Source organism: Aspergillus oryzae, chromosome 4 (genome assembly GCF_000184455.2).
Source record: "Aspergillus oryzae RIB40 DNA, chromosome 4".
Classification (NCBI taxonomy): Eukaryota; Fungi; Ascomycota; class Eurotiomycetes; order Eurotiales; family Aspergillaceae; genus Aspergillus; species Aspergillus oryzae.
The window spans coordinates 455,885-479,972 of record NC_036438.1 but is presented as its reverse complement, the minus strand read 5'-3'; the positions used below and the strand labels follow the sequence as shown (position 1 = coordinate 479,972).

The following is a 24,088-nucleotide window of genomic DNA, read 5'->3' as shown; positions in this document are numbered from 1 at the left end:
ACTGGGGTTACTTATCACGCGCATAGAGGTATCATTCAATTCATTATTATCGCCTGTGGCATTGTCATAACGTTCTTCTCGGATGACCTCGGCCGTTTGTCAGTTCTCCGTTGGCAACATGAGGAAAGGTTGGGCGCGAACGTCTCACATTGGCCCACAGACTTTACCAGAGATATTGTTCCAGTCGGATGTCATTCACACAACGACTATTGGCGGCCAGTTCCCCTGTTTTCTGCTATACAGGCGGGCTGTATCGGCGTGGAAGCCGACGTATGGCTCTTCGACGACGAGCTATACGTGGGCCATACAACTTCGTCGTTGACGCGGCAGCGCACACTAAGGAACTTATACATTGATCCCTTAATAAGGATACTTGAGAAACAAAACCCAACTACCAAACTTCACCCTACTGTAGACCAGTCGTTGCAAGGGGTTTTCGACACTGACCCATCCCAGAGCCTTATCCTACTCATTGATTTTAAGACTGAAGGAGAGGCGACATGGAACACGGTCGTCGAGCAGTTATCACCCCTCCGCAGACGTGGCTATCTTACTCACTTCAACGGTACTGACGTGGTCAAAGGCCCTGTCACAGTTGTGGGAACGGGCAATACCCCCTTCAACATGGTGGCGGCGAACACTACTTATCGAGACATCTTCTTCGATGCTCCTTTAGAGATATTGGCTGAGAATTATGGTATGGATAATGCTGGGAGTCAAGGTTCTGAAGATAACATTCCAGGGGATGAAGGAGTGATGACAAGCCGGTCTAACGAGAATGTCGGTCAGGGCCTCTCAGGCTTATCCGGTGACGAGATCGGCCCTGGCACTTTCAACTGGACCAACAGTTACTATGCATCTGTTTCTTTTAGGCAGTCGATCGGCTTTCCTTGGTTGTTCCACCTTAGTGATCGACAAATAGACAAGATGAAAGCGCAGATCCGGGGTGCCCACCAGCGCGGACTCAAAGTTCGGTATTGGGAGTTGCCTAGCTGGCCTCGGAGTTTGAGAAATCATATCTGGACCGTTCTGGTTCGCGAAGGGGTTGATATCCTCAACGTTGACGATCTGCAAAGTGCCACTAAACAGGACTGGAGTCCCAAGTTCTTTGATTGGTGGCACTAGCTTGCGCCCTGCCTGCGCTCTGCATGTTTATAAACTAGGTGTGGCTGTACGGCCAAACAAGCCCAATATGCACCATGCACCATGCTAGGCAGTGACTTTACCACTTTTCCGACGGTGTTGATATTCCTTTTTGAGTAGATACCCTACGAGTTGTCTGATCGTTTTCTTAGAATTTTGTGAGCTACTTTTACTATTTCTTATTTTTGCCCAACGCAATATGATTGATGCGAGACAATTCATGTTCTTTGTATTTGGGGCATCAAAATGTGATATGTAGAAAGATTAGATCGTCCAGGATCCAGTTTTGGGTATCATCTGATAGACTTCCACAGTCCTCTTGTTTTTGGTTTGTGGCGGTCAGCCTGCATGCAAAGGATCGGGACTATTGCCCGCAAATTGAACTAGAAAGTAAACTGAAAAAATGCACAACCAAATCACAAACAGCACAAAGCTTCTTCACCAAATTCGTCAATAACGGTCCCCTCTTCACGAAGAATGCTACCTAGCCAATCCTTGGCTGTTTCAAAATGATCAGCCCCGAACTTAACCAGGACAAAGCCGGCTCGTACACGAGCAGCAGTAAAGGTGACCTTCGAGTCGAAATTTGGAGGTGCCTCCACAGCGGCAGGAGCAGAAGACGACCAATTCCGCGCTCCAATCCGTGGCTGTGAAGTAAACCGATCCATGATGAAATTTGCAAGGCGCTCAAACACGGGTCCGTAGAGAATCAACGTGCCCACAATACCGTGAGGCCGTGTCCGCTCCCGGATAACACCAGTGCGGTTCAGCGTCTCATGCTCGTCTTCTAAGGACCCTTCGTCGAGCTCTTCGTCAAGGATGAGTGAATCACGGAGCAGAAGCTTCTTCTTGCCTGATTCGTCGATGCTGTAGACTTCGTTCTTGCCTTTCCAGAGGTGGAAGTCCCAGTTCTCCCCTCGGGATTTGCGTCCCTCTGTTACCCAGTCTAGCATGCAGAGGCTACTCCGTTGGGAGTCCTTTGTTGTGGTGTCGACTGTGAATGTTTGGACTTGCTCGTACCGGCTGTCCTTGTATGGTACGGCTGGATCGGGGAGGTAGCACATTGCGGCTCCCTTTTCGATCCGCACGTCTAGTGTTTGCCGGCTCTTGTCTGATAGTACTCGCCCCGGGGCACGGCGGCCCTTGACGCTTCTGCTGGGCTCTGTTTTGTAGATCTTCGTGGTTCCTTGTGGCGTTGTTACGACCATTCTTGTGAATTGCTCGAGCTTGATTGAGACCTCAATGTGGTCACCTGGTAGAAGGCCGCCGCCATAGGTGAGGAGGTAGAGGTGGACTGGGCGGGAAGCGGGACATGATAGAGCGGAGGATTGAGGCACATAGCCGGGTGTTCTTGTAAGGAGTTTGAGGGGGTATTTGTAGGTGAGGGTCGTCAAGGTAGGATTTGAAGGAGGTAGTAGTGAAAGGACAACATTGCCTTGTCCGGGTTTGGCAATGGATGCCTCAAAGGGTGATTTTATAGGCATGATTCTAGATGTGATCTGCATAGAGGAAGGTCTCTGAGAAGGAGAAGAAAGGACTAAGATGAGAATGAAAGAGGAAAATGGAAAGAATGGAAATCGAAGATGTGGATATTCACGGTATGATATACTCTTGCCTATTCATGGGATCAATTGAAATATCTGTAAAATGGCGTCATGGAGAATGGGATTTTTTTTTTTTTTGGATCAATCTGATTTTCCGGGGCAGCCAAACAACGCCGAGATGTCCGACCAGGTGATCCTGCAGGCCCCCTTGAATGATTAGCTGGAAGCGGGGTGTAAGGCCCTTGTGTATCGACCATTGAATTCGCAGTCTTGGCTCTTCCAATGTTGAGCTGGAGATGAGCATTCATGCCACGATGATGGAGACCGAGGAGGTTTCTATTACGGCATCAATACTGAGATTCTCCGCAGATGATGAGGGCTTAGGGTTCGCCCCCGGCCGAGGCTTTCTTGGCGATGCCAATCATTACGCACCAGGCTGATCATACCGTTTCATTACCGTTTTAAATCATTGTTCGATGACTGAGGCTACAACCGAGGGAGACGAAACAGACACCTGAGGTATCAACCCACTTTGGGAACCCGTCATCGCCAGGCACCAAAGCGCGTCTGTTCGTCCGTCAGAACAATTCACCGTGTTCCCACCCCCCTCACTTCGACTTTCTGGAGTCCCACTCTCGACGCATCGGAACGGTATCCTCAATGCAACTTTTCTCCCATTGAGGCTCGAAACGCTTGCACTACCATTTGTATTTTTTGTTGTTTGTCCAATCGCGTACACTTGCAACACGCGCGCGCAAAGCCGCAGGTGCCGTGCTAGGAAAACTAACAATAATCGCGCGTAGCATCCCCGAGTCCATCATCATCAGAACCCCACGTCCAAGTACGCCTCGCTCCTGACTATAGACTTTGTGCCAGTGGGAATCCAGTCGCAATGTGAACTAATGCATCTACGATGACTATCTAGTGTTCTAAATACTTCCGACAAACAATGGAGACTGAACCGCCGTTTTCAAGCCCTCAACCTGGGCCCACTCAAGAAGCTTCATCCCCGGCAACGAACAGAAGAAAGTCCGGTCGGGTGACGCGAAAACCTGCACTGTACGCGGAGAGTTATGGCGCCAATGATAGTGCGACCGCAGGGAGCTCTAAGCGCAAGCGTGCCGGCGGCGATGACGAGGAAGATGTAGAGGAGGATGCAGACGCGTCCGAGCCCGAAGCTGACGAGTCCGCCAATGAAGAGCCCGATGAAGAAGAACTTCGAGAGAAGAGACGTGCTGCACGTAAAGCGTCATCCAAGAAAGCGTCCGTGCCGAAGGCTAAAGCAAAGCCTCGCAGTGCGAAGAAACCTAAAGTAGCTAGCAATGGAATTGGAAGCCAACTGGCGTTCAGACCTGCTACGAATGGAAAGAAGACTGTTTCCTCCCGTCCCAGGAAACCGATAGTGCGACCCAGCTTGGCTGCCGGTGAACGGGGCCTCTATGGTAAATTCACCGTTCTCTCCCGATCATTGTGGTGATGTGGCTAACGATGAGAACTATTGTGTAGCGGAGGTCTTTGGTAAAGGGCGCAATGCCGACACGACTGCTGCCGAGTGGCTTTCGCGATACCAGAGAGAGCAGTCTCAAGCGCTGCGTGATATGGTTAACTTTGTGCTCAGGTGTATAGGAACTGATCTCGAGATAACTCAAGACCATATTGAGGATGTCGACCACGCGCCGGACCGCGTAAAGGATTTGCAAAATCAACATCAGCAGGAAGGATTCGGCGAGTGGCCCTTGATCTCTAGATCGAGAAAGTTCAGGGCTTTCCAGCCTGTCTTGGAAGAATTCTTCAAGTCCTTAATCCAGACCTTCCATCATTCCTCGGTTCTATACGACGACCAAAACCTCTTCGAGAACTTCGAAATTTGGCTATCTGCCATGTCAACATCGCACTCTCGGCCTTTCAGACATACCTCAACCGTGATTTTACTGGCAGTCATGTGTGCTCTTTGCGACATCGCCCGGGAGTTGATGACATCAGTTTCTACTTCTCGCAAACAGCTCGAAACTGAAAAGAAAAAGAAGTCGGTCAACCAAGGAAGAGCATCCGCTATTGAGAAGGCTATTGAAGACGGCGAAAAGAAGCTGGAGATCATCGATGAATACCTTAAAGACGGCGTCAATGTCGTCTTCGTTCACCGATACCGGGATGTCGACCCTAACATTCGTGCAGAAAGTATGGCAGCGCTGGGGCAGTGGATTCGTAGCTACCGAGAATATTTCTTCGAGGGACAGTTCCTTCGATACTTCGGCTGGATGTTGTCTGACACCGTCGCCCAGACACGCCTTATCGTTGTAAACCAACTTCGCAGTTTATATGAAAATAAAGATAACATTGCAGGCATGCGGTCATTTACCGCGCGCTTCCGTGAACGAATGGTGGAAATGGCTGCCCGTGATGCAGACCTTGGGGTACGGGCCTCTGCGATTGAACTAGTGGATCTGATTCGGGAGGCCGGATTGATTGAGCCCAGCGACATTGACACAGTGGGAAGACTCGTCTTCGACTCGGAACCCCGGATTCGAAAAGCAGCTGGTCGTTTCTTTGTCGCCAACGTTCATGATGTGTACGATTCCACGGTCGAAGAAGTTCGAGACGAGATCAATGAGATGTTCAGTGAAGAGGATGAAGATGATTTCGAATCGCCTAAACGTTCGTGGATCAAGTTCAAGTGTCTCGTCGACACCCTTCAATCCTACGACGAGCCTGAAAATGAGTATAAACCCGACCAGCCCACCACTGCATCGAAGGATATGCTCTCCGGCACTCCTGTTAATACCCGATTTGTTCTTGTTACTGAGGCTATTTATCCTTACCTCAAGGAACTATCCCAATGGCAATCTTTGGCTGGGTATCTGCTTTACGATCACTCCCAGATTGCGGACAGTTCGTCCGAGGATGACACTTCAGGCTCCATCAAACAGCTTTACAAGATGCAGGAAGGGCAGGAGGTCATCCTCTTAGAAGTACTATGCAGTGCTGTTAAGTTGCGTGTTCTTGAGGTTGCAAAGTCTGATATTGATAAAAGAGGACGGAAGGTCAAGGCTTTGACTGACAAGATTCCCGAACTTCAAGAAGAGATTGCGCATAACCTTGCGCAGATCATCCCCCAACTCTTGAATAAATTCGGCTCTGTGCCAGAAGCTGCTTCTGCCGTTCTACGACTTGAGCACCTCGTCGATCTGGATAAGATACAAGACTTACAGAAAGATGCGACCGCCTATACATCATTACTAAACGACATCAATAAACAATTCTTAACGCACTCTGATCAGGATGTGCTCACCGAGGCTAGTGTCGCTTTTCTTCATGCAAAGAGCTCAGACGATATGCGGGAAGCGTTAGAGAATAAGATTTCGGAATTGTGGGACGACATGATCGACACGCTCAGCACATTAGCCCGGAAGAAGGAAGTACTGGAGGGCAGATCAATACCTGACTCTACTCTCAATCAACTTACGAATACTGTGATGAGAATTTCCAGTCTTGCCAGTGTAACCGACTGCACACAGACTCTGGAAGCAACACCTTCACGGTCAAAGGGCAAGAGCAAAGACACTGCCGAGACACCTTTCAATATCCTTCTGCATCTGACGGAACGTGGTTTACGCGAAACCGAAGATGATGAAGAATCCGCAAAGGCAGAGACAGAACTTGTGAGCAGCAGCATACGGACACTGCTCTTCTATTTCATGTGGAAGGTCCAGTCTTTAACTACTGCTTTAAGCTCTGGAAATGCCTCTTTCAATACCGAATACTTCGAAGTCTTAACAAAGAGCCGGGAGTTGTTTGTTTCGACACTTGTCGCCATCATGGGGGCGCGTTCTGGCTTGGATGATATACGATTCTCGGCAACAACAACACTCTTGGACCTACAGACCCTATTCGGCACCCTCCGATATGCGGGACAAAAAGCCAGTAACGACGAAGACGTCATTCTCCAGACACAGGGCTTGGTCCACGAGATCGCAGGCGAGGCCTCCAAGCTTATCGCTAAAATCCACAGTGTCGCAGAACGTACATATGCGAAAAGGCTACGGTTCTCCTACGAGCCCGCGGACGACGACGAACCTATATCTGACTCAGAGGCGGAGAAGGATTCCGATGACGAGAGCGACGCTGGTTCCGAAGCAGAAATGATAGCCACAGAGCGCTTGCGATCCAGAATCGTGGCCGAACAGCGCCTGTGCGAACTCACAGGCAAGATCGTCCTAGCGATTGTAGGCCGCGTCATTGACGCCTCCGGCGAAGAGCGCGGACAGCTCAAGCAAAGATTGGTCAGGCACAAATCCGACTTAGGCCAGAACTATCGCGAAGTAGTCGCATTCCTCGACGAGCGTAAACCCAAGAACCCTCCCCGACCCAAGGGTAAACAGCTACCTACATCCACGGAACCAAACCGAAATCAAAGCAGTTCAAGCAAGCGCCAAGACAACGCTAAATCCGCTGAAAGAGTGGACGATGATGACGATGAGGAAGAGGAAGAGGAGGTGCAGCTGAATCTGGAAGAGGACGATGACGAGGATCTACGAGAAAGAGGCCTGGTAGAAGACGACAACATCGAAGAAGATCACGATGAAGAAGAGGAAGATGAAAATCATTCTGCTGCTAATTCAGACGAAGATGAAGTTATGGGTGATTGATTTTGCCAATGGAGTGTTATCTGTTTATCAATGTTTTCGGGAAACGGGATGAGCTCGAGTTGCTTTACTTTTCATTCAAACACTTTTCAAACTTTTATTTTCGGACGAGGATTTTCCTTTTTTAAAGGGGTTGGTCCGTGGATCTTCTCCTGTTCCAGTCATGACTGTCAGCTCTTCAGGGTTTATTAGGACAAAATTTCTTCTTTTCTAATTTCCTTTAACTTGAGTGTCTATCTCCTTTCCCCGTTGTTTCTCCTTCCCTTTTCATGTTGCTGTCCTCTCTTTCTATAATGTGAAGACCGTGCTTGCTGGCGTTGACTGCGATGAATGTATTGCTATGTAACTTATGCCTTCGCTTTTGTATATACCTAAGGAACTTCCTCCGTGTCTTAGCTTCTACGATCATCGATTGTGTGTCTGGCGGTACGGCAAGCTATTGCGGCCAACGTGCATTAATTCATCTTCCTACGTTTTTAACCTGCTTCTACCGGCAGAATAGTCTACTATACTAAATTACTTACTTAGTCTACTTAGTCTGGTTGATCTGCCTGGTCTGCCTGGTCTGGTTGGTCTGATTGGTCTGGTTGGAGCTTTGGTCTGCTTAGTTTATTTAGTATACATGTAGTCTGGCGGTGCCGCTACTTTGTTATGGGAGTAGATAGGAAACTACTACTGTAGGTCAAAAGTATTGAAATACGTACCCCGATTTCGGCCTCCGAGGCACCGTTTCTAACCCGAATATCTCAACGAAGTTAAAAGCTTTTGAGCTCATAGTAAATTCTATAGATTTCTAAGCTCAGTATTTAGTATACCCTCCACGTACTTTATACACAACTCGAAGTCTGCGTGGCCACGACAATAGTATACCATTATAACCTCCTGCTTAAGGCTATTCCACGCTGCCTAAATAGCCTGCTTAAAACACTAGATACTAATTCTAATACCCCCTCTAGAAAGAGCTCAGGCTACGCGGTAAGACTGCGGATTATGACATTATTTCACACCGCAGGTATTCCGCTACGTTGCCGAGCTTATGTACAGAACTGGCCTACTGAGCTGGTGATATAGAGCCTGGAATAAAGCATTACAACCACTGGAGCAGAAGGGGACGAGACGCAGAGGGATGGTTGTTCAAGTCAAGCAGGTGGGTTGTGTTCTGGAAAGCTTTCCGTTCATTTGATAACTCCTATGTTTGGGCTTGTGGCATTCAATTAGGTGTTTTGGACCAATATTCTGTCTCATCGGCGAGGCGCCTACATAGCTAGACGTTTCGATAGTTAAATTAATAGAACTTTGGTTGATTGATTGAAGAAAGGGAGGCTTCTTTTCTTGGCTATCGAACTATCCGTCACCACGGGACCTAATCGACCTTTGAAGTATATTTGTCTATCGATAAATAAGCCCGTGGATCACACCCAAGAAAACCGTCGAAAAACAAATAGGAAATAGAAAAAACCGAATCAACAAACGATTACGCCGGTGTATGGGATGCTACGTTAAATAGGGAAGTGTAAAAGGGATACATGACGGTGCATCTGGTTTATCGTGAATGATCAAAAAAGGGAAGTAAAATCATAGCAGAGGGGGAAAGAGGGAGGCAAGATCGGAGGGGAAAGAAAATGTTGACTCGTGCTTGAACGTCGAAAGGGGGAGACGAAAAGGATACAGGAATGGACTTTAGAAAAATGTTATTTTGAAGGCAGAAAACGCAACCCAAATTTCGCCTTGAACGCTACAAGGCCAGATCGCCCTGCGAAGTTGAAGGTGGTGCTTTTGTTCGTTATACGGCGGCCGCACTGCGCCACGTAGGATCTAGCAGGAAGTAGAATCGAATCAGATAGCCGGAGTCTCAATTGTGTCATAATTAATTTCAGATAAAATCCCACTTTTACATGTCCATGGAGTCGCCACCGTTGGCGAAGTTGAATCCACCCGGCTGCTGTTGGGCAGTGCCTAGGGTGAATCCTGTTTGGGTTTGTTGAGGAGCAAGCTCATCGATATCACCACCGGCCTCTTCTTCATCGGAGAAGTACTTCTCAATGATGTTGTACGCCTTCATGTAGATCTCCTCGTTGGCGTTGTTCTGGCAGTCGTGGATCTTCTCCATACCGCCGGCCTCTTCAATGAACAGAGCATAGCGGTTGACACGGGCCTCGCCAGTCTGTGCAGCCTCCTTGTCCATCTCACCAACCTTGAGGATGTTCTCCAGGCCATCCAAAGCAACTTGGATGATCTTGTTGTCGGGGCAAGCAAGCAGGTCGCAGAGCGGCTTGATGCATCCCTGAGAAACGAGGTAGCGGATCTGCTCAGGCTTCTGCAGACCACCAGAAGTGGCGTTGGAGATAGCCCAGCAAGCTTCCTTGCGGGTCTTAAAGTCGCCGTTGGCAAGCAAGTTGATCAGCGGGGGAATGATGCCAGCGTCGACGACAGCCTGGATCTGACTAGAGTTGCCAGCAGTGACGTTGGAAATAGTCCAGCAAGCCTCCTTACGGATACCATCCTTGGTAGAGCTGAGGAGAGAGAGGAGAGCGGGGAGAGCACCGCAGTTGATGATAACCTGAGTCTGGACGTCGTCACCGGTCACAATGTTTCCAACCGACCGAAGGGCAGGAGTCTGAACGGAGGTCGAGGCGTGCATAAGAAGCTCAACAAGGCGACGAGGGATGCCTGCCTCGATAACAGCCTGGATCTTATCGTTTGCACCGTCGGAGAGATAGGAAATGGCCCAGCAAGCATCAATGAGGACTTCATCATCAAGCATGTAGATAAGCTTGGCGAGGACAGGAAGAGCAGGAGCGATCTACAATGGTATTAGTCAAGCTCGCTTATTTGTAGTGTTTGTAAAGTAACATACCGTGTTCCAATCGGGCTGGGGGGTCTTGCCACGGCAGAAGTTACTCAAAGTCCATGTAGCGTTGCGCAACATGCTCAACTTCCGACCATCGTTGATCAAGTTCAAAAGAGGACGGAGGGCGCCGGCATTGAGGACGAAGTCACGGCATTGAGGGCTATCACCAGCAATGTTACCCAGAGCCCAAACGGCCTGTTCCCGAACATCCGGTTCCGGGCTGCTCAACAGCTCGACGAAAATGGGCACAGCACCGGCTTCGATAACCACCTGGGTTTGCTGAGCAGATCCAGATGCAATGTTGGTCAAGGCCCAGGCGGCCTCGAATTGGACCAGGGTATGAGGAGACCGGAGGAACTCCACGAAACGGCTCACGACACCAGTCTCAATAACGCGCTCGATGGGAGGGTTGCGCTCCTTGGAAAGCAGCTTCCTGAACTTAGTTGTGGCTTGAATTTGCGACTCGATCTGATCTGAGAAGACACCCTTAACCATCTCTGGTAGTTCCACATTAAGCTGGAAAATATTTAATTAGCCATTTGTCTTTCAGAAGCATGAAACACAACAAGAGTGATGAGTGAAAGGTGATCGTGTGCTCCATCTTCAAGCTCACGACCAGCAATAGGGCGGTGAAAACCTCATCGCTAGGCGCATAAGAAGGGAAAAGGAAAAAAAAAAAAAAAAAAAAAAAACACAAGACAGAAGCCTGGAGGAAAACAAATCTACAGGTATCTAAAGTAATGCGAATAGAAATGAATAATAACGACTTAGATAAAGCATACCTCGCTTTCTATGGCAGTGGCTTCATCATCACTCTCGGTGGCAGCGGCCATGCCGCCTCCCACACCAATCCCACCATCGCGGGTCTGAATACCTCTCCTCTTGGCCAAATTCTCTTCTCTTTTCTGCTTGCGAATTTCAACTTGCTGCTCCTCACGACGACGACGAAGCTCGTCAGGCCGGAACTGATTCCTAGCCTTGAACTGGGTACGACGATGCTCTGGGATGTAGCGCTCGGCCATGGTTGCTTAGGACACTGAGGGGTGAAAACAAAGCGCACGAACCACTGAGGTTCTAGATGAAAGAAAAATTTAGAAAGAAGAAAAATCGAAGGAAATTAATCAAAAGATAGCAGCCCACAGGTTGATGAGCAAGTGCCAATAAAATAGAAAGACTAGAAGCCTCACTGGGGGAGATACGCGGGCAAAAGACGAAGGAGGGGAAAAAAGTGTTGATGCTTGCTTTGGCCGGAGGTGGGATTGTTCAGTCACGGGATAGGCCTCTGATTTGCTGTTTTCGGCCACGCCCGCTAGTAGGCGCCACACCCGCCTAAGCGAAGTTGGCGCCGAGCAACTGGTGAGACGCGTTGATGGCGTCTTGTCGCCGTCTAGATCTCTTTGTCTGCTCTCCTGGTTTTCATACGTTTGACTTTATCGCATATTGTGCCTTCTTTATAGGGGAACTACGCCCTTCCCCAGCTACAGGGCGATTGGATATAGCTACAGACGCGTTCTAAAGAACCATGAGCCTGCCACACTCCACTATAACCCGAGTTCTGGCATGGCGAACAATTCATCATCTTCTACCGTGATTGATATCCCAGCTGCTCTTCGATCACAGGGAAACGTAAACGTAATTGGGGTGGTTGTCGATGTTTTCCAAGGCGTGTTCAAGACGGCGAACTCGCTTTGTATAACTTTCACTTTGAAGTCAGATAATCTGAAGAATGGTCATGTATGGGATGGACTGAAAGTCAAGTATTTTAAAGCTAATGAGTCTCAACTGCCTCCTGTGCAAGAGGGCGACGTAGTTCTACTGCGGAACATCTGGGTATGTTGCCCAACCTTTGATATCCTGGTATACACTGACAGATTAAACACAGATTAGAAACTACAACGGCAAGCCACTCGGAATTGCAGGGGACAGAGCGAATGTACCATGGGCTATCTTCCGCTTTGACCCGGATCCATTGTGTGCTAATGCACCTATTTGTGGTCCAACCCCCTTTGAGCCGTCCTATTCAGAGAAGAGACGATGCCAGAGTCTACTGGAAAGTATCTCTGGGCTCTCAGAGTTCCGAAATTCTTCTGCTCTACAAGTTACAGCTCCCCAGTCCTTCACAACTCAAGTTTCGTGCTCGCCACAGGATGCTCGGACGCAAAGAAAGCTTACCGCTATAAAGGATATCCGAGAGGGTATGCTTGTGGACCTGATCGGTGAAGTAATCAAGTTGTATCCCCAGAACAGCGAGAAGGCACTATTGTACTTGAGCGACTATACTACAAATAAGAAGCTGCAGGATCATCCATCTGTAGATGATGACGGTGATTCGTTCTATCGGAGCAGGAAGAAGTGGGCTGGTCCACCCGGCCAAATGTCCCTGCCCGTAACACTATGGGAGCCACATGCGAGCTTTGCTCGAGAAAATATTAAAGATAACGACATTATAAGTTTAAAATATGTTCATATCAAGGCAAATCGGCACAATCTAACGATCGAGGCTAGCATGCACAGCGCGCGTTACAATAACGTGCACTTGGTGGATCCTGAGAAGAATGATTATGCCAAAGAGCTTCTACGTCGGAAGAATGATTACTATAGAGGAATCAACACTGGAAAGCGGAAGGCTGAAGAAGATGCTAAGCCAACAAAGGGCCTAAAAGCCCGCAATAAGAAAAGGCTGGAGGGCATGAAAGAAGAAAGCGAGGCAACTCGACAATTGAAAGAACGCAACAGGCCTAATGAACATGGTAAGGCTGCCGCACTAAGGGTTGATGGACAGATAACTGATCGAGACACGATTGTAGTCAAAGCCAGTTATGAAGGTGTCCGTGGACGGAGGATCGAAGACATCGTTACAAGTGAATTCCACGAGTTTGAGTCCCATGACGGTGTCGAGTATCGTCTTCCATTTCAAAATCTGTGTTACAAAACTACTGTTCGTGTGGTCGATTTCTTCCCTCCAAACATAAAAGATTTTGCAGTCCCTCAACAGCCTAAGGAGAATCACTCGGGCAGCAGGATATACCAAGACGCAGAAGACGATGGTGTCACTCGATGGGAATGGCGCTTTTGTCTCCTCATTGAGGATGCATTACCCCCTCCGCCTGGGCAGCCAAAAGAACAGATCAAACTTTTTGTGTCTGATGCCAACGCAGAGTTCTTGTTGAAAATGAGTGCAACCGAGTGAGTCCTCTAACCCTCCTTCCCTCATCTTCCTCTTTTCGCTTAGTATCACTTTGCTGATTTTGTTATCGCCAACCAGCTTGCGCAAAGATCCAGAACAGTTGGCGATTCTACGGGAGCGGCTTTTCATTCTTTGGGGTGATCTCGAAGAACGGAAGAAAACAATAACAGAGGAAAGTGGTCAAGGTCCTTTAAAGCTGGACCGCGCATCCTCAAGGCCATTCACATGTTGTATACAGGAGTATGGTGTCAGGTGTTCCCACCTCTCAGATGCGGATGCAATATCTTACGATACGTCTGGGTGCAGCCGCGAGGACTGCTTCGGTTGGGAAAGGCGATTCGGTATATTTCAGACGACTATTGATTCATGAGTCGGCATTTGTGTAATTTAATACCCCTCCGCGTTGACTCCAGATTGGATATCATGAAGGTTCTTGATGATAAGCTTCACTGTCAACTTAAATCTATCAGAAGATGACATTATCTTCCCTGGTGTAACTGCATGACGCAGTAAAACTCATTCACGAGTAAATACAACCCGCTCAGCTTGAGCGGCGAAAAGGTGTGTGTATACATATCAACCCCGAAATCATCCTTTATAAAGCAGAAACAGGCTTAGATGCAGGGAGACTAATCAGAATAGAACGCCGAAACCTAAGTCCCCGTAGGAATAACGAGTATGAGAAGGAGAGTTTTAATGATGATATCTGCCCAACAGCATCTCTGTCGGCGCTAAGCGGGTGGGCCCAAGCTGCGATTTTCAGTTTTACAGCTTGATTGAGGCGTGAAGCTACTAGACTTTAGTCACTTTGACGATATTAGTGTCGATTCCGTGCGCCGAAATGTCGAATCGACAGCTTGAACCCCAATAACAATCTTTCTTACCGGGTTCACTCTGAGGGCAGCGATGTCCATACATACATTCAGGATCATCGCACTCCAGCCCATAGCGACACGGAGTCATACGGGCGATGGCTGTCAGAACTTGATATTCGGTCTTGGTCAATTTCCGCGAATGATCGTGATGACAGTTGTCATTAGGGCATTCGCCTTGCAAATAGTAAAAATTGCACAGTTTCAGTTTTTTAATGCGGTTTACCTCATCCCGAGGGATGGTCTTAAAGTCAAGCCGGTCTACACGCTGGCCGTACTTGTTTCGTTCCACGATTTTGGGGGGTGGTGGGACAGATGATTTTGATCGCACAACTTGAAACTCCCCGGAGTTAGGTGTAGTCGTGGACGAGGAAGATGTAGGTACGCTGTTACTGGTTGTCGTAGTATTGGTCGACGTTCGAGAGAGAGTTACATGCTGGACGGGCGACGGGGTGAGGAGGGCGCGGGGTTTGCTGGCCACCGCAGCCTTCCAAGGTGCCCATACAGATATCTTCGTATCTCGGAAAAGATCCGAGAACTTAGTAACTCTGTACGATGCTTTTATTAAGTCCAGGTCGCTTGCAAATGGGAGGCCCTCAATCAGAGAAACTCGGCCTATGAGGTCTCTATCGGCCAGTGTGTCTTCCAAAATTTGAGCATAAGCGCCATCCTGCGAGCAGCCCAGGAATATCTGGTGGCAATGACAGTTGTATAAATTTAGTCTGAAAGCTTCTGGAGAAGCGAGGAGAGCAACGATCAGTATCTGCCACCCAACAGACAAAAGTCTCACTTGACATACCTCCAATCTTATCATGAGCGCTCTCTTTCCCAGCACCGATATCGACCAAATCAAAGAGAGGATAACTAGCATTGAAGCCCCGGACAAAATCTTCGATCAAGGAAGGCTCGGTCGTGACACCGCCACGAACGCAAAGGTCGCTTAATCCCTTCACGTTGACATACATCTTTGTTATTACCCTAGGGGAGTTGATAGTCGGGAAGTTGCCGGAGACGTAGTCCTGTAAGGCCGAATAGAGCTTCTTCGCCGCATCGTGCCCACCTTGTTCTCCCTGCTGCAAATATTCGTCTTTAAAAATGATTCCACCACCATCGAGTAGCACAACTATGAAGGGTTCCCGATCCTACCGTGCAAGCGCCGCTATCGTCAGCTCAGTGGTAGATAGAGCGCGCTATCGTTATCAGCCCTCACCATAATAGTCTTAATTCTTGATATCTGATCCATTAACTCCATTTCATGGAGCTGAATGTCCCGATTAAAGCGCGTCTCGCGTTCATGGTCCAACCGCTCTTGTTGATATGCATCCTCAAGCTCCGTCACACGTTGCAGCAGTTCCTAGTGGCCGAGGAAGAAGGTTAAAGATTAGGTAGAGAACCGGGATAAGCGCCATGATTGGGGAGGCTACCTCAATCAGATTGTTTTTTATGTCTTCTATTGAAGTCAACTGTTTATATCGTTCGAGATAAGCTTGGGCAGTCATGATGGGTTTTGTTGGTTATAGCTCGGTATGGATGTGGAGATGGGAAAGTCAAAGTAAGTTAATTGCGGAGACGGATTTAGAAGAGGAAATTGGGAAAGTCGATGAGGCTGGAGGAAAAGGGGAGAGAGAATATATGTTTTCTATTTTTATAAGAGATAGAGGAGGGGTAAGCAAAAGTGAATCGTTACGCGCGACACTGCCTTCACAACCCAAATTTACATTCACCAAGTGGAAGAGACTCAATCTCTTTTTACAGTCCAGTTGGAAGTGCAGCAGCATAAATTTCGGGGGATTATTTTTCTCTGTTGCTAACCTTAGGAACTGAGGCAGCGGCAAAAGGACCACCAGTCAGAATGCAGCGGGTAGGCTGAGTCAGCGGCTCCAACCGCCCGATTTCGTATGGGGAAGTCGTGACCTGCCTGACTAAGGAAAAGACAAACTAAACGCCTACGTGGAGCAAACACTTCTGTCCTTGTCCACGATCTACTACTCCCATTGCCACACTCTCTTTGCCTTCCTTCCCCCCCTTCCCTTTTTTCTTTGTCTTCATTTCTTTTCGGAACGTTTCTCTTTCTCCTTTCCCTCTTCTTCTCCACATTGGACCCTCGGACCGGTCAGAATGGCTCGTTTCAGTTTCCTGTCATTGGCTTTGCTCTCTGTCCAAGCCTTGATCGGTGGCAGTCTCGCGGCAGTATGTTGCCATTGTTTCAAAATACTATCACCTATTGATACCAATTGCGTCGCTAACACATTCACCTTCATGGATAGGATGCTGCTGAAAAGGCAGAAGAGACCGTGGCTCCCAAGCTCGCTCTGACGGCGCAGGCTACTTTCCCTGCTTCCGAGATCTTCGGTGTCAAGATTGTTAACGGTTACCCAACCCAGGCGCTTGTCGCTTTCACCAATGATGAGCCTGCCCCCGTGAAGGTGAACTTCATCGGTGGCACCTTGTCCACCCTAGATGAGGAGAACAGCGTGATCGTGCGGAACTTGACTGCAACTGGATACAGTGTGGAAATTCCCGCTGGCGAGACGGAGACCCTGAGCTACCAGATTACCACCGAGATGCATCCCCAGGACCTCAGACTTAGCCTTGCTTCCATAATCTCCGACAATGAGGGCAGATTCTACACAGTCTACGCCTACAATGGCACCGTCAGTGTTGTGGAGCCCGAAACTAGCTTCTTCGACCCCCAGATGTAAGATGGGCTGCTTGACGCATTCGCAACCAATCGCTAACTATTCATTCTAGTCTTTTCCTGTATTTCTTCCTCCTGGCCTGCTTCTCCGGTGTTGTCTACTTCTTCTACACTGTCTGGGTTGCTCCGTACTTCCCTCAGAAGCGCAAGAGCGGAAAGGGTGCTGAGTACACCAAGAAGACTTCTGGTGCTGCGAAGAAGGCCGAGACCGTCGAACCCAGCAGCCCAGCAGTCTCATCGGCGACCACCTACAATGCTGACTGGATTCCCGCCCACCACATTAACCGCCCTGAGGCCCGGAAGGTGAAGGGTAACACCCGATCCAAGAGCCGTGCTTAAAGGAGTCAGCGGCAGCGCTTTTGTGGAAATATAGAGGGAAGAGTGGGGCCTCGTTTATTTTGGACCTTGTATGGTTATTACACCAATATTCTTGTGAGAGTTTACCAACAAGCTTGGGACCAAAGATCGCTGAAAATGTGATTGGTCGCAAGCCACTGCCATCGCAGATTGGGGCGTGTATATTTATTCACGACAATTGAAATTAGTAATTCTAGCTTCTAGAAGCTCCGCTTACAGGCGCTTCCACTCGTCGAACTCCTTCTCTAAATGTATCTTCAACTCAGAAAATCTGTTTCCAAAGTCCCTCCCACAACGCCAGCATGTGTAATCTCGCCGCAAATAGCCCTCGCTAGTAGGATGTCGCCTGACATCGTTTTGCGCCAGGGGAAAATCATCGATAGGAACGAAGAACGGCGTGGAAAAACTATTGTAATGCTTTTTGTGTTTCAGCCGGTCGCTGTACCTGTCCACCGAGATAACATGAATATGTAGATGATTCATAGATGGATGCGCATGGATCCCGCACATGATCTCTTGTTCCCAGTTTCGTCCCTGTGGCAGTTCATCCGGAGGAGGATCTGCACTAAGCGCCTCTTGCCTCGCTTTATCCTGAGCGGAGCTTTTCCCATATCTCCGTCTAAGCTCAGCCGCGGCTAAAGATCGAAGTTTCTTTGTCTCTTCTTTCACTTTTTTCAGGAACTCTGGATCTTCGAAGGCCTCGAAAGGGTGGAGACGGGTTTTGGACGAATCCCGCGGAAGTAGAAGTAGATGGAGCGTTGACTTTGGGAAAAGATCGTGAATTGCGACGAAGTCATCGTTGTGATACACAACGATACTGGAAGGGAAAGATTCCGGTTTTGCGATATAGGCGCCTAGGCCGTCGCGCGGGCCACCGATGGCTCTCTTATTTGACGTATCTTTGGAAGGGCCGTCTTTTGCGTACTTTGCGTGCTTGGGTTTAGGGGCGAGGAGCTCAGCGACTATTGAAATTAGCCTTTTTCTTTTAGTAGACAAGGACTTTGCATGCATGACGAGTGCGTACATACAGGCGTCTCTTTTCCCCGACTTTGATTCTGCCGCGACGGTCGCAGCTGCCGCAGCTTGGTCTTCTAGATTTGGTGAGTCATCTGCCATAGTTGGTGTAGATATTGCGATTAAGATATAGGGCCCGTTTGGCCGTCAGATGTAGTCAGGTTGTCATGGTTGTGTTCGGAGTAGCAAGTGACTGCGGAGGAAGCGAAGCTGAACCAGAAGGCGATCCGCGGCGACTTCCCCGCAGCCCTACGGTCCAAAAAAAGCGGCCCTGGTGCGGGACAACCAACTTCCGCTTTAACAGCAATTCACACCACTCCTTTTCTCTATCGAAAGGTGCGATTGCTCCACGGGCGTCTCCTTTAAGATAGCAAATAACCGTGGCAGAATGGGCCCTAAGAAGAAAGCTGACGCCCGTGGAGGAGGTCCCAAACCGGGCACCAAGCAAGCCAAAGCCGCCGCAGAGAAAACGGCGGCTGAAGCAGCAAAGAAAGCGCAGCCTCCACCGGATGAGCAGAAGAAACCTTCTGTGAAGCAGGTCATCGGTGGCGCGTCATGGACCGGTAAACTACCGGTGAATATGCTCTCGGAGCATTGTCAGAAGCAGAAGTGGGAGAAGCCTGAGTATACAATGGTGAGCAATGGACGGATAGGATGTTCTTAAATAACATGTCGCCACACGGCGCAAGTTTAGCTCAGCTTTTGGCTAATGGTTCATACTGCACACTAGACAAAAACACAAGAAGGTTATATGTCAGCGGTTATCTTGAAACGTGTCGACCCTAAGACTCGCGAAGCAACTACCCTTCCCCCTATGAAGCCACCTCCGTCACACAAGCACTTGGCTGCGCAACCTACGGCACTGGAAGCTCGTCACTTTGCTGCTGTGTATGCTCTGTATCGGGTCTGTAACATGAGGAACATTCACATGATGCTTCCGCCGACCTATAAGAAGCTTTGGAAAGAGGATTTCGCTGATATTAAGACTGCCGACACCAAAGAAGGTAAAGGGTGGATGTACGAAGCAGACCCATTTTTGGCTAAGCAAGAGCGGGAAAGTGCCGCGGCCGATTTGGAGAAAAAACGGAAAGAGCGAGAAAAGAACCAGGCTAAGGCGAAGGATCAACCAGCGGTTGAGTTGGGCTTGGGGTCTAGCGGTGATAATAGAGGGAAAAGGATCTGGTCGAACGCTCCGAAAGTGGACCTGGGGAGTAAAGTGCGCAGAGAAATTGAGACCCTCTTACAGCAGCATGCGATTTGGAATCCTTATAATGTGAAGATCCCGGAATCCGAGCGTAACTCCATCATTGAGGAGTTCACTCGCTTGGGCTTCCGGCGCAGCCATGTAGACGAGGCGACTTCTGCATGCAAAGACAGAGAAGAGGTGCTCGAATGGCTTCTGATCTATGTTCCAGAGGATGATCTTCCATCTTGGTGTCTACCAGAGTCATACTCTGCTGGCGTGAGTCTAGCGAGTGATGATCTTGCAAGAGAGGCGAAGATCAAGCGGCTGGCCACCATCGGCTATTCTGCAGACCTTTGCTCGCGGGCTCTGGACAGCAAGCAAGGTGATGAACTTGCAACTGCTGAAATGCTACAACACACATTAGTGTATGGAACGAGTTCTACTGCAGGCGCTGTATCTTCTGAAGGCGATGATTCCTGGGCCGAAGAACAGGAGACCCTCGAAGCTATCTTCGGGGAGCGCTATATTAAGGTATCGCCCAAAGTATGTGAGATCAAGAGCGAGTCCTCAGACTTGCCAGAATCAACTACATTCCGATTCCAAAGACCCTCAAATCATTATCCATCCTCAGTGCCGATTATTTCGATTCAAGCGAAAGGTATCCCTTCTTATATTCGGCTTAGCGCGATTCGTCAAGCAGTGAAGCATGCAGAGGAAAACTTTTTGGGAGAGCCAATGGTATACAATGTGCTTGACTGGTTAGAGATGCATCTTCCAGAAATTATGCAAAATCCTGGCAAGTTGCGAGATATCGCAACGGTCGCCGCAACGCCATCCACTACTGGAAGTATCTTAGAACTTCCTGTGCGCCAATCTCGCAAGAAGAGTAGGGAGATTAGCTGGCAACCGGGCTCGCCTCAGAGTATATCTGTTCGGGAGGCCTGGCAGGCCAGGCAGTCCACGCCAGCTCAACAGGATATGACTCGAAAGCGAGAATCACTTCCTGCTTGGAACATTCAAGATGCTATCGTACGTGCAGTGAATTCACATCAGGTTACCATCATCTCTGGTGAGACAGGTAGCGGTAAAAGTACCCAGTCCGTTCAGTTCATATTGGACGATATGATCAGGCGAGATCTCGGAGGCATTGCGAACATTATCTGTACACAGCCACGTAGGATCTCTGCTTTAGGTCTTGCGGATCGTGTGAGCGATGAGCGATGCACCTCTGTAGGAGATGAGGTTGGATACGTCATCCGAGGTGACTCCAAGGTCAAATCTGGGGCGACAAAGATCACTTTTGTCACTACTGGTGTTTTACTGCGCCGTATACAGTCTGGAAGCGGTGCGGATGGCAATGTTGCAGGCTCTCTCGCAGATGTCACACATATCGTAGTGGATGAAGTTCATGAACGGAGTCTTGATACCGATTTTCTGCTTGCTCTCCTACGCGATGTTCTTCGGTACCGCAAAGATATTAAGGTCATACTAATGAGTGCAACTCTTGACGCGGAAATCTTCATCAACTACTTTGGTGGTCGCCAGAATGTTGGACTGGTGAACATCCCTGGGCGGACTTTCCCTGTGTCTGACTTTTACCTGGACGACATCATCCGTGACACAGGATTTTCACCAGAGTTGGCTGAGCGGGACTTTGAGGAAGATTCTTCTCCTCAGGGAGAAGAGTCACTTGGCAAGATTCTTCGGAACATGGGCATGGGTATCAATTACGAATTGATCACGTCTACTGTTCGGTATGTTGACGCCCAGCTTGGAGATCAACCGGGAGGCATTCTCATCTTCTTGCCCGGTACCTTGGAAATTGAAAGGTGCCTGAACGCCGTGAAGAGGATTCCCAATGTCCATCCACTTCCTTTGCATGCATCCCTTCTGCCAGCTGAGCAACGGCGTGTATTCTTGAGTCCCCCGAAAGGAAAGAGAAAGGTTATTGCAGCAACCAATGTGGCTGAGACGTCAATCACAATTGAAGATGTTGTCGCGGTTATCGATACTGGCCGCGTCAAGGAAACGAGTTACGACCCTAAGGATAACATGGTCCGACTACAAGAAGTATGGGCATCGCAAGCCGCCTGTAAGCAACGACGAGGACGTGCTGGTCGTGTTAGGGCTGGTGCATGCTACAAGCTCTACACTCGGCAAGCAGAGAATAAGATGGCGCCACGACCGGACCCTGAAATCCGCCGGGTACCATTAGAACAACTATGCCTCTCCGTCAAGTCTATGCAGGGCATCAACGACGTCGCAACTTTCCTGGCTAATACCATCACCCCTCCTGAAAGCGTGGCCGTTGAAGGAGCCTTGGGCTTCCTTCACCGTGTGGGCGCCCTGGACCATGACAAACTGACAGCCCTTGGGCGATACTTATCCATGATCCCCGCCGACTTACGATGCGCCAAACTCATGGTCTACGGCTCCATATTCAACTGCATAGACCACTGCATCACCATCTCCGCAATTCTAACAGTGAAGAGCCCCTTCGTCTCACCCCGCGACAAGCGCGAGGATGCAAATGCTGCCAAAGCATCCTTCTCCCGCGGAGATGGCGACTTGCTCACCGACCTCACAGCCTACCAACAATGGTCAGAGCGTGTCAAAGCCCAAGGATACTGGCAAACACAATCATGGTGCAGCGCAAACTTCCTCTCCCACCAAACCCTCCGTGACATCTCCTCCAATAAAGCCCAACTCCTCACCTCCCTCAAAGACGCCGGCCTCCTCCTCGTTGACTACTCTTCGGACTCGGCCGACCCGCGCTGGAACCGCAACGCAGGCAATCGAAGCCTCCTCCGAGCCCTAATCGCCGGCGCCTTCCAACCCCAAATCGCGCAGATTTCCTTCCCAGACAAGAAATTCATGAGCTCCGTCACAGGAACCGTTGAAGTCGACCCAGACGCTAGGACAATCAAATACTTCAACCAGGAAAACGGCCGCGTTTTCATCCACCCCAGCTCCCTCCTGTTCTCGGCCCAGAGCTACCCCGGCTCGGCAGCGTATCTAAGCTACTTCACTAAGATGGCGACAAGCAAGGTCTTCATTCGTGATTTAACTCGTAAGTTCTCTATATTTATTCCTGCTCTATGTTCACTTCCATTATACCATATACTTGGCGAAATCATGCGAGACTTGACCGTTACTAATCAACCGGACACAGCGTTCAACGCCTATTCCCTTCTCCTGTTCTGCGGATCCATAGATCTCGATACAACAGGCCGTGGCCTTATCGTCGATGGCTGGCTACGGCTCCGTGGGTGGGCGAGAATCGGTGTCCTTGTTTCTCGCTTACGTATGATGGTAGATGAGATCATTGCAGCGCGGATTGATAACCCCGCCTCTCTATCTATTGACAGGGCGGGGAAGGATGATATTACGGGCCGGGTTATTGAGGTTGTGAAGAGATTGATTGAGTTGAATGGATTGGATCAGTAGTGGTTTGACCGGTTTGGTTATACCTACTGGGATAGATAGTTGCGCCTGTGATGTGAGGTCTAGATGAAAAGTTACTTTAGAACAAGATATAGATGTCTTTATGTGTTTAAAATGAGCTTTAGAAAAGCACTTTTCTCCCTTGGCGTAGTGGCAATAGTAGAAGCAAAGCTCAGTTCTAAACAGGCAGTTCAGGTAGACAGTTAAGGCTCAAGCTTACGGATTAGTCAAAATTAGGTATAGTAAGACGTCATCCTACAGGTTACAAGTGCTTCATATTGAAAATCTTCAAATAGATAGTTCAGCTGAGCGTGTGGCTATATCCTAACTAAACATCTCATTGTCTCCTGCTGAGACCTTATCGGCATAGTTAGCCTAGTCAGAACTGGTAAGCAGCTCCTACATAAGTGAGGATTCTATCTAGACAACGAGCCAACTTTTTTTTTTTTAGAAAAAAAAAAAAAAAAAAAAAAAAAAAAAAAAAAAAAGAAAAAGAAAAAGAAAAAGAAAAAGAAAAAGAAAGAAAGAAAGAAAGAAAGAAAGAAAGAAAAAATAAATTTATATAGGAGGGCTTGAAAGCTTTCGATTATTTTCGATTATGTGGAAATATCAAGGTTCACACGGCTGTTGAAGACCGGGTGTTGCAATACCTTCGACCTAACGCTATAGGAAAAGGCAGTAATCTTAACCAGCGAAACACCTTAGTAGAATCAGCCGTTCTACCAAGTTCAGATTGAAAATGTCCTCGAAGGGCACCTTGTTTGAGGGACATGGCCAGGATCCACGCAGCCAAGAACCTCAGTATATCAGGAACCTGCTACTTCTGTCTCAGCCCAGAACTCTATATCAAGAATTATATAGACCACCCCCAATTAGGGACCTTTGAGCGTACCACTACAATATCGGGCCACTTAACGTAATCGGCAAGCGAGCTGTGTGTGCAAGCGGACTACGCAGCTCTGTATAAATTGGCCATTTTGGTACTCAAAACCTCCACAACCAGAGATAGAGAGATATATAAAATTTAGGATATAGTATAAGAATGGCTATATAAATCTATAATTGATTATCGACAATTGCTTTCTTGTGTTCTCAGCCTACAGACTAAGAATATTAAAACTACAGCTGTAAATGTGATATTTAATACTG

At 48.6% G+C, this 24,088-nt stretch overlaps 9 protein-coding genes across 9 annotated transcripts; 5 read left to right on the top strand and 4 right to left on the bottom strand.

Moving 5' to 3' along the window:
• Positions 1-188: 188 nt before the first annotated feature.
• On the top strand, positions 189-1,125 carry AO090012000194 (uncharacterized protein; the record flags this gene model as incomplete). Its single annotated transcript, XM_023236372.1, has 2 exons — positions 189-270; positions 416-1,125. 2 exons carry the CDS (start codon positions 189-191, stop codon positions 1,123-1,125), a joined length of 792 nt encoding a protein of 263 aa, XP_023091303.1.
• Positions 1,126-1,559: 434 nt separating this feature from the next.
• Positions 1,560-2,648, bottom strand: AO090012000193 (urease accessory protein UreD; the record flags this gene model as incomplete). Its single annotated transcript, XM_001727197.3, has 1 exon — positions 1,560-2,648. The coding sequence occupies one exon, from the start codon at positions 2,646-2,648 to the stop codon at positions 1,560-1,562; it is 1,089 nt and encodes a 362-aa protein (XP_001727249.1).
• A 988-nt stretch (positions 2,649-3,636) lies between these two features.
• On the top strand, positions 3,637-7,333 carry AO090012000191 (cohesin subunit IRR1; the record flags this gene model as incomplete). The annotated part of the gene is made up of 2 exons (XM_001727196.3): positions 3,637-4,129; positions 4,194-7,333. 2 exons carry the CDS (start codon positions 3,637-3,639, stop codon positions 7,331-7,333), a joined length of 3,633 nt encoding a protein of 1,210 aa, XP_001727248.1.
• Positions 7,334-9,221: 1,888 nt separating this feature from the next.
• AO090012000189 (karyopherin alpha) lies at positions 9,222-11,203 on the bottom strand (the record flags this gene model as incomplete). Its single annotated transcript, XM_001727195.3, has 3 exons — positions 9,222-10,133; positions 10,188-10,697; positions 10,964-11,203. The coding sequence occupies 3 exons, from the start codon at positions 11,201-11,203 to the stop codon at positions 9,222-9,224; spliced, it is 1,662 nt and encodes a 553-aa protein (XP_001727247.1).
• Positions 11,204-11,741: 538 nt separating this feature from the next.
• AO090012000188 (telomere-binding alpha subunit central domain protein) lies at positions 11,742-13,805 on the top strand (the record flags this gene model as incomplete). The annotated part of the gene is made up of 4 exons (XM_023236371.1): positions 11,742-12,011; positions 12,064-13,367; positions 13,447-13,709; positions 13,798-13,805. 4 exons carry the CDS (start codon positions 11,742-11,744, stop codon positions 13,803-13,805), a joined length of 1,845 nt encoding a protein of 614 aa, XP_023091302.1.
• Positions 13,806-14,001: 196 nt separating this feature from the next.
• AO090012000187 (CCCH zinc finger protein) lies at positions 14,002-15,205 on the bottom strand (the record flags this gene model as incomplete). Its single annotated transcript, XM_023236370.1, has 3 exons — positions 14,002-14,021; positions 14,289-14,882; positions 15,040-15,205. The coding sequence occupies 3 exons, from the start codon at positions 15,203-15,205 to the stop codon at positions 14,002-14,004; spliced, it is 780 nt and encodes a 259-aa protein (XP_023091301.1).
• An 887-nt stretch (positions 15,206-16,092) lies between these two features.
• AO090012000186 (putative translocon-associated protein, alpha subunit) lies at positions 16,093-17,277 on the top strand (the record flags this gene model as incomplete). The annotated part of the gene is made up of 4 exons (XM_023236369.1): positions 16,093-16,101; positions 16,373-16,430; positions 16,527-16,938; positions 16,992-17,277. 4 exons carry the CDS (start codon positions 16,093-16,095, stop codon positions 17,275-17,277), a joined length of 765 nt encoding a protein of 254 aa, XP_023091300.1.
• A 101-nt stretch (positions 17,278-17,378) lies between these two features.
• AO090012000185 (DNA 5'-adenosine monophosphate hydrolase) lies at positions 17,379-18,411 on the bottom strand (the record flags this gene model as incomplete). Its single annotated transcript, XM_023236368.1, has 3 exons — positions 17,379-17,406; positions 17,513-18,257; positions 18,324-18,411. 3 exons carry the CDS (start codon positions 18,409-18,411, stop codon positions 17,379-17,381), a joined length of 861 nt encoding a protein of 286 aa, XP_023091299.1.
• Positions 18,412-18,697: 286 nt separating this feature from the next.
• On the top strand, positions 18,698-22,942 carry AO090012000184 (RNA helicase; the record flags this gene model as incomplete). The annotated part of the gene is made up of 3 exons (XM_001727190.1): positions 18,698-18,943; positions 19,040-22,565; positions 22,668-22,942. 3 exons carry the CDS (start codon positions 18,698-18,700, stop codon positions 22,940-22,942), a joined length of 4,047 nt encoding a protein of 1,348 aa, XP_001727242.1.
• Between the last annotated feature and the right edge of the window lie 1,146 nt (positions 22,943-24,088).